Source organism: Hakea prostrata, chromosome 6 (assembly GCF_041222555.1).
Source record: "Hakea prostrata isolate BN-2017 chromosome 6, UWA_Hpros_2, whole genome shotgun sequence".
NCBI classification, from domain to species: Eukaryota; Viridiplantae; Streptophyta; class Magnoliopsida; order Proteales; family Proteaceae; genus Hakea; species Hakea prostrata.
In genome coordinates, this window is record NC_142605.1 from 35852757 (window position 1) to 35862024 (window position 9268).

Sequence of the window (9268 nt, forward strand, 5' to 3'; positions counted from 1 at the left end):
ATTTATTTTGTTATTTTTGTTATATGATTCTATATTGTAAATAAAATGTCTACAGCTAATAAGGTAAACTAACTACCATTGGTTTGCATCTCTTACCAAAACAAAAACAAAAAAAGTTTACATCTGACTTTTTAGGGTTGGAAGTCATGTGTTTTTTTTTTGTATTGATACTTTAATTTACCTACATTTTGTTGAAAAAAAAATATCATTATCAATAATTTACATATTTTTGTCAAATATGTGTGGCCCCACAAAATATGTGGGCATATTCTTTAATATAATAAAATAATTAATAGGTGGAAGTCCCAATGGGTCTTATAAGGGCCTACACAATATGTGGCGAAAAAGCGTTTGTTCTTTTCCAATCTAGACTTTCGTTCTTCGCCCCCCCTCAATATTCAATCCTGGGTCCGCCACTTCTTACGTGATATTTCAGATATTTCATTTGTTGAAAGTTTTTTACTTTATTTTCTATTTTTATTTTTCTAAGAAATTTCTTATTACTTTTTTTTTTTTCGGTAAACAATTCTTACTTGACTTGAGACTTGAGAGATCACATTTTAGACCTTTTTTAACTCGAGTACAAAATGAAATGTTTTATTCCCAAAAAAAAGTTCAAATAGAACGTGTACGGACGTGCATCAGTCATTAAAACTTAGGAATTATATATATATTATTACAAGATAAATGTGGTATAATATTTTATTTCGTCCAAGCTGGTCCTGCGCATTTAATGTGAAGGACACATTCAACAAGGTCCTCGAATCGAAATTTTGACCGGATCATGATCCAATAGTCCATTGATTGGGTCGTGCTTCAGTGCTGCGCATTAAATTCGCAGCACGGTGAAGCGCACGGTCGAGATCAAAATCTCGACCGAAATTTCGATCTCAACCGTCCGTCTCGATGTCGAGACAGACGGTCGAGATTTCGATCTCAACTGTGCGCTGCATATGCTGCGCATTAAATGCACAACATGCAAGTCACACTACCATTGATTAGTCATGTGCATTAAATGCATAGAACTAAAACAAAATGCTCTAAATTGGTAGTTCAATTAAGGAATCCAAGCAGCTCGATCTTGTGTCTTCTAAATGATGGAATGTGATAGTATTATTCTATATAAAACAGTGTACTTACCGACCCGTCTTCACTGTTTATGCTTGTCTATACGTGTTGGATCGGTTCCTAAAATTTAACCTTATAAATTTTTTCAGTACAATATCAATATTGTATAAAAACTAAATTTCCACAGTTGGTTAAATTAATTGCCATATTTATGTGATGTCAACTAATGATTGGAGGCTGATAAGTCCAAGGAATTGGAAGGGAAAGCGTGGAAAAATGAAAGTGGGAACTCAAGACTTTTTTTAATTTTATTATATTTACATAGGAAAATATTTGCATTATGCCAGAAGTATATGCATAAATTAACAATTATGCCAGCTTGAAAAAAATACAAATACAGATGACGTGTGAGTGAGAAATCTGAAAGAATAATAGAATACCACAAAATAATTAAGAAAGGAAAACAAGTGACAATATTTCTTTGGTCTTGTGCCAGCTCTCCAAGGCACTAGCAGCCAACACCGCCAAGACACAACCCAAGTACCCAACTAATCAATAATATATATTTAAATACAAATTAAAATTTGAGAGTCAAATAATAAAAGTCAACTGCTTTAGTGGATGAATAATTAGAGACCATGGGGAGCTTTTCGAGGTAGATTCACACAAAATGTATGATGTAATGAAGTTTTAGAAACTGGACTTTTGGCATTGAAATAGGAATTGTACATTACTCCCATACTATGGCTTATTGAAATGGAATATGACTCCCTAATTATCTTGTTTCTTCGTCCCTATTCGAAGATCAAGGAAAGTTTGGGAAAATTATTAATGACATCCGTCAAGATTTATCACATGGAAATGCTTGTTTCACCCACATTAAAGAGGAAGAAAACCAAATAGCCAATTGGTGTTCAAGGATTTTCTGTAGTAAAATGGAAATCCTGAAAATCTAACAAAAGTCACCTCCGAAATTAAAGAAATGTCCGTTTCACCCACATTAGACGGGAAGGAAACCAAGTAGCCAATTGGTGTCAGTGGTGAAATGGAAATCCTAAAAATCTTACGAAAGCCACCTCCAAAATTAAAGAAATGTCTGTTTCACCCATATTAGACAGGAAGAAAACCAAATAGCTGATTGGATTGGTGTTCAAGGATTTTATGTGGTGAAATGGAAATCTTGAAAATCTTACAAAAACCACTTCCGAAATTAAAGAAATGTTGTTTCACCCACATTAGACGGGAAGGAAACCAAATAGCCAATTGGTGTTCAAGGATTTTCTATGGTGAAATGGAAATCCCGAAAATCTTACAAAAGTCACTTCCGAAATTAAAGAAATGTACGTTTCACCCACATTAGACGGAAAGTAAACAAGTAGCCGATTGGTGTTCAAGGATTTTCTATAGTGAAATGAAAATTCTAAAAATCTTACAAAAACCCCTTCATAATTAAAAGAATTTCTTCAAATTAATATGTTTGTTAGGCAAAATTATTTATTTATTTTTTATTTTTTGTATTTTCTGTTGAATCCTCTGTGACCCGGTTCTTTCTACCAAAAACCAAAAAAAAGTCAACTGAGGCAAGCATTGGTTCAAAAAACATTGGATCTGAAATTTCCCTGAAATGTATCTGTTTAATATTCAACATTTGAACATAGTCAATATCAGGCGTCACCACGATCATAGCCTTGCAGAGGTAATGGGCTTAAGAATATTGAGATCACAACCAAAGCCCAATCCAGAACTGGGCAACTGGGTCAGGATGGGCCTGTTATTTTAAAACATGGGCCCAACACAGGTCCTCTCACCCTTTATATTTCCTTGGGCCACGATCGATCATCGATCCTGATTCTGGTGTATTGTTGCTAACACACCCTAGATTAGTAATCTTTCAGATCAAATGGCCGATTCAGTTGTTATTCGAACCGATTCTGATCGAACACCATTCCAATTCGGTGTCTCCAAACGGTGATTGTATGGAAGTTGCCTGAAAATTCCGATATTCTAATCTTCGGAGTCTTGCGCGCAGTTTACGCAAGGAATACCTTCAATCGTAGAGTCGTTGATTTTGTTCTCAAGGAATGGCTATTGATGCTGTCGAAGCTTCATCTTCATCCCCTTCTCCTTTGTCTTCTCATTCCAGGTATTAACGCTATTACGAATGATGTTGATGAATGTTCCTTTTTGAGTGGTTGAATCTATTGTGTAGTTTTGATCATTTCTTTACTAAATGTATAGTCAACAACGTCACTACTATGTTGCCGTCGACAGACCACAATTCAAAATGGTAATTCCACAATTCTACCTGAACCGATTGAATTCGGCTTTAAGTTCGAATCGTCTCTTTTTACTTAAGCTACAAATTTGGCAGGTGACGATGGTGGATCTGTTGCGTGTGGCGCGGAAACGTTCTTCCTTCCCTACAGTACTTTGTTGCAGCACGCGCGACGAGCTTGATGCCGTCTGCTCTGCTGTCTCTAATCTTCCGAACGTTTCGTTGGATTCTCTGGTATGATATTTCTATCCAGTTGCGCTTTTGGTTGAATTTCGTAGACATCCTGAAAGAATTGTATATCGCCGTTTTCAGTCCAAATCGAACCACTGATATTTAACGGCCCAGTATTTGGTCTTAGTTTTTAGTTATAGTTTTGGGGATTCAAAGCTTTGCTTCATATTTTCAAATTCTCTCTTTGGAAGGTAAATTTGGTTAACTTACTATATCTCTACAAAAACTAAGAAATGTGCCCAATCTTAGCATGTAGTCATATTCATGAAATTATGATCCAAATTAGATAGTGCGGTGATTGAGCTCGCAGCAGAGCCTTGTCCCAATACTCAACCGTTCTATAACAGCTTCGCATATTGCCCAATACTATGATTTTCACGTTGGGGTTTTTGTGATGTTCATCAAAGTGTGCTGGGTGTTGATTTTTTCAGATCATCTACCCAAGGTGAAAGCTGCGCACAAGTGCTTCAAGTTTTCTCGTTTGTCAATTCAGTTGAAAATGCACCTTCTTAGGTTGGGTCTTTGGCTAACGCCAATACTCATATGTGAAACTTAAGTGTTTTTTTCTCTCTTTCTTGTTTGGGGGGGGGTGTTTGGGGTCTGAGTCTGAACTTTTCACTTGGGAAATATAAGGCACCCCAAATCAAGGAAATATCAAATTCCAATGCTGTGTTGTACAAATTTTACCATTTTCTCATTAAACTGGTTTTAGCCAGTATTGGCTTTTAGTGTTCTGGCTGTTTATATAAAAAAACCTGTTGAGTTACGTGAGGCACTCCAAATCAAGGAAATATCAAATTCCAATGCTGTGTTGTACAAATTTTACCATTTTCTCATTGAACTGGTTTTAGCCAGAATTGGCTTTTAGTGTTCTGGCTGTTTATATCAAAAACCTGTTGAGTTATGTGACTATTCCATATACGTTGCCAGATCCTGTCTATCCATTCTGGTGTCTAGTTCACCTCAACCTTCGGTTGTCATCTTCCTTCGCTTTCTAATACTTGAGGAATCACATTGCATTAGATATATAGTCCTTTATTGTTCATTTTCATTCTTTAATTAATTGTTTATTGATGAGTCTTATGTTTCTGATTTGGCATCTATGATCTAACAACTCAATCTTGTGTATGCCAAATTTTTTTTTTCATTCTCTGGAATTAATTCTGATGATTAATCTTTACATTAAAGTACAGTGATTTGGCTGAAGCTGAACGCATGTTGATATTGGACAAATTCCGTCAAGCAACCACAAAATTTCACCATAACCATGCTGCTAGTGATAAATTAGACACTGAAACTGGAAATGAAGAGCATGAGTTGTTTATGATGGTTGTAACAGATACGTGCCTGCCTCATGCTTCGCTGGGGGAGTCATCCGTATCTGCTCGAGTTTTGATAAATTATGAGATACCGACAAAAAAGGTGAAGCTTTTGTTTTCTTAAATTTTTTTGTCATGTATAGTTGAAGACAGAATATACCCATGTGTTCTATTTTACTTACATTGAGTGCTTTTAAGGTAAATTAGTATTCTCCATATTTTTCATTTGAGAAAATGTTGGCATTGCATTGAGTCTTGGGTTTCAGTTGAAGATACATTATCAAGATCCAGAACCTGCATATTTGTCAATGTGCTGAAAGTTACTGTCACTGAATAATGTGTATTTAACTTGATGCTTCCAATATCGTGGTAGTGGGACCGTTCTACCGGTGTGTGCATTTTGTTTACTGAAAATTTTGGTTACATGTACTGTCACAGAATAACTTGTATTTAACTTAATGCCTCCAATGTCATGGGAGTGGGATTATTCTTTTCGTGTGCATTTTATTTTGTTGACAAATTTGGTTTTATGTATTGATTATTCCAAAACCTGTGGTATTACCTCCTCCAACCACAAAGTATGTGATGGATTTGGCTTATGGGTTGGTTTTTTATATGCATTGTGCCTTTTTACAGTACTTCTATCAGTATTTTCTTGTTTCAGTGACTACATGTACGATCAGAAGTTGGTAGTTAATTTTGTGCACTGTGATTTCAGTAATAGTCGTGCATTTTTTATCATCAGACTTTTTTGGTAGAGATTTATCATCCACTGAAGTTATGATATTTGATTTGCCAAAGTGGTTTATTGAAGGTTATGGATTCCCTATTCTGATTTTTATAGGCAGGAATAATTAGTATTTCAGTTCCACCAAAAATACTAGCTAGTAAGTATTTCAGGCCTTTCTTTGCTTTCATGTTCCATAATCATTACCTAGTAAAAAGAGGCTAAATAATGATTCCCCTGGGTGGTAGAATTTCTAGTTTGTGGACGTTTCTTTCAAGTTTGTCACTGACTGCACTTTTCTTTCCTCTCCACTTCCTGCTGTTCATAGATATTTCCTGTGTTGTATTTTGTCTCTCTTCTCGACAATTAAATTAAAAACAAAGAGATGGTAGATAAAGAGAATGGAAATGATGGCAAAGGATTTACCAACAGTAGATATATGAGGGAAGGCAGTGGTAACCCTCTTTTCTCAATGCTCTGGACAAATTTTGAAACTTTGAAAAATCTAATGTTGCATCCTAAATTGCCAATCACTTATGGTGTTTTTAAGTGCCTGCAAGTTTGAAGATGATGAAAACCTTCTTGATGACTTACTGGTGAAGAAAAACAGGCTTAACTCCATAGCTGAACAAATTAGTTTTTTATTTTTTTCTAAGTGCAGATGCCATTTTTAAATAGCTGTAGATTTGAATAGAAAGAAATCATACTGTTTGTTATTTGCATCTCATACACTTAAGTCCTCTAGCAGTGCAAGTTTTTCAACTCTTTTGAAGCATTCAATCGACAGGAATGCAGTACTTCAGGTTACTGCTGATGCATGCAACGGCTATGAGAATTTTCTTTGTAATGGGCCTAATGAACATATGACCGATGATCAAGCAACTCAGTGACAGAGGCCTTGATGATCTGAGCCACATTGAGAATTTCAAGAAAGTGACTACTCATAAGGGTGCTTGGGATTTACCACAATTGATGGCCTCTTTTGATGGATGCCAAAGCCACAATTGAACGGGACTGTGGTACTTGGGATTTACCACAGTTTCATGCAACAACTAAACTTTTGTAGGGAGCCTGATCATATGACACATGATCAAGCAACTCAGCGATGGGGGCCATGGTGATCTGAGGCGCATTGAGAAATTGCAAGAAAGGGATATCAGTGATGGTGCGTAGAGAATTGTTGATCTAATATCCTTAGATGATTAAGATAACTGGCCTGGAATGAGATCTCTGCTTAATATGTTTAATTGGCCACATGGGAGTGAACAAGAGAGGGGAAGAAGGGGAGAGGGGTGCGGGGTTGGGGGGTGGGGGCAGAGGTGGAGTGAAGACAAGACAAGAATATGAGTGTGAAGTTGTGTGAGCCTGGTTGGCTGGTAGTTCAATTGATGCCTTTTGATAGTCTACTTGAGATGGGAGTAGGTGTATGTGATCAGTTCTAGATAATTTTTTTTCCAAAGAAAAGAAAAAATAGTAGAGATCGATTACATGTTTTACCCAAAAAGGAAAGAATAACTTATTCCATTGTCTTTGTATATGAGTTTAGATTTTCATTACCAGGTTACTGTATGTTTGGGGTTGAGCAGCTAACCATGCAAAATGGTCAAACGCTACCTAGAATTTATCACTTGCTGCCTCATATGAGGGCATCTTTATGTACGTGACAGTATGTCTAGTAGCTGAGTTTTTCTTGGTGTAATTAATTTTGTTTTCTTATGACTGATTTGCAGGAAACATACTTGAGGCGGATAGCTACTTGTTTAGCAGCAGGTTTTCCTCTTGATAGCAAATAATGGACTAGCCTGAATATCGAGTGGGTGTATTCATGTTGACTGACTAACAGATAAATGTGCAGATGGGATTGTGATCAATATGGTTGCTGGGGCTGGTGAAGTAATGACCCTGAAAAGCATCGAGGAGAGCACGGGTCTAGTTATAGAGCAGATGCCCATAGATGTGAGTTCTTCTCTTTGCCTTTCTGCCAGTCATGAACTTTGATTGACTTGATACATGATTGTGATGCAGATATTTGAGATGTTATGAGGCAGTAGTTTGCAACAAGAAGACCTGGCTAAGATGGGTTGTGAATTCCCACCCAGAATTGGAAATGTGTTACATTATACTTGTTCCATCTGAAGCTACAGTCATGTTTTTGGTTTTGTGTATCATTTCCATGAGGTGAAATATCAAAGTTGGATTTTTGAGCTTCTCTTATGACATGATCTGTGTTACATTATTACCTGAACATTTCTTCTCCAAATTTCTTTTGTTTCATTCGGACAGGTTATTGATTCCCCTGTAGAATATGGCTATTAGATGATGATGCCAACTCCAGAAGGTTCTGTAATGCCCGATACAATTTAGTTTGAAACAGGAAAAGTGCAGTTTGACAAATGTAACTTCAGTGATATAGAAGTCCTCATAAAATTTAGGTTTTTTTTTCTTTTTGGATAAATAAATGGCACTATTTCCAGTTCTGCATGACTGTTTGAAAGTTAATATGACCACCTTTAATACGTGTAGAGAGGAAGTTTTGAAGGAGGGGTGTAAATGGACCGGATAGTGGTAAGTACTATATCCGCATCCTATTATATTCGGACGGATTTGGACAATATTCTATTGGTTTTCAGACGGATTCAGTCGGATTCGGATGACAATCGGATAATTATTTTCTTAAGTAGATTCTTCTAAATAGGCATCAATACATATTAATGCAAGTTTTCAACTATCTATTACATCTTTATCATTTTATTTGTGATAGCTATGTTTGAAATTTAAGAATTGAGCAACTTTGGTAGCTTTTAGTAGAAAAATCTAGAAAAATAATCACATATTACACGTAAAAAATTTATAAAAATAAGAAAAATAAATCTAAATAAGTAACATAATCGAGGAATCCGCCCAAGGAGGAGATCGGGTCTAGTTAGCTAATTGGTGAGGCAATAGCTTACCTAAAGCGATGATCGATTAGCTGGTCCGATAGGATTGATGCTGCTCACAGGATTCACAAAATTTTAGATCAACTAACACAATTTTCATCTACTTTCCCTTGGTTTTATTGGAAAGGAAGGTGTTGTGTTGTCTTCAGATCAACCACTTTTTCTTTGTAGGATAGAAGGCCCATTGAAATCAACCACTTTTGCCTGATTTAGATTAACATTTGTACCAAATTGGGAATGGGAACCTAGTCCTATTATGGCATCCTATTAGGAATCGATTGATACATCTGAGTCCTCCTAAAAATTATGAGAGCCATGATTGTACCATGAGGCAAATGTCGATATAAAATTGATGGATGAATGGATTCTCTCGCTGTGGAAGAAAGTTTTGTGCTGCTTCGCACAAGAATTCAAAATTTTAAATTTATGATGACACAGTTTTCATCTAGCAATTGATCCCTTTCAAGCAAGGTGTTATGTTGTCTTCAGATCAACCACTTTTTCTTTTAACATATAAAAAAATCAACCACTTTTGCCTGATTTAGATCAGGATAAAATATCAATTTGGGAATGGGAACCTAGTCCTATTATGGTCCTTAAGGATTGATTGATACATCTGATCCGCTACCAATTATTAGAGCCATGATTGTACCATGAGACATATGTAGATATAAAAGTGATGGATGAATGGAATCTCTCGCTGTGGAAG

The 9268-nt window shown here is 36.1% G+C and overlaps 1 protein-coding gene across 3 annotated transcripts; it reads left to right on the plus strand.

Annotated features, from left to right (window-relative positions):
• The first annotated feature begins 2928 nt into the window (after positions 1-2928).
• LOC149013699 (initiation factor 4A-like protein) lies at positions 2929-8094 on the plus strand. Of its 3 annotated transcripts, XR_016174092.1 has the most exons (8): positions 2929-3211; positions 3307-3355; positions 3440-3577; positions 4763-4996; positions 7351-7390; positions 7476-7576; positions 7646-7798; positions 7904-8094. XR_016174092.1 is itself a non-coding variant. In XM_089160010.1 (7 exons), the coding sequence occupies exons 1-7, from the start codon at positions 3150-3152 to the stop codon at positions 7661-7663; spliced, it is 642 nt and encodes a 213-aa protein (XP_089016136.1). In that variant the 5' UTR covers positions 2929-3149; the 3' UTR covers positions 7664-7895. The 3 variants fall into 3 exon arrangements, 2 of the variants coding, with proteins under 2 accessions (XP_089016136.1, XP_089016137.1); XM_089160010.1 differs by lacking the exon at positions 7904-8094 and having other exon boundaries at positions 7646-7895; XM_089160011.1 differs by lacking the exons at positions 3307-3355; positions 7904-8094 and having other exon boundaries at positions 3136-3211; positions 7646-7895.
• Positions 8095-9268: the final 1174 nt, after the last annotated feature.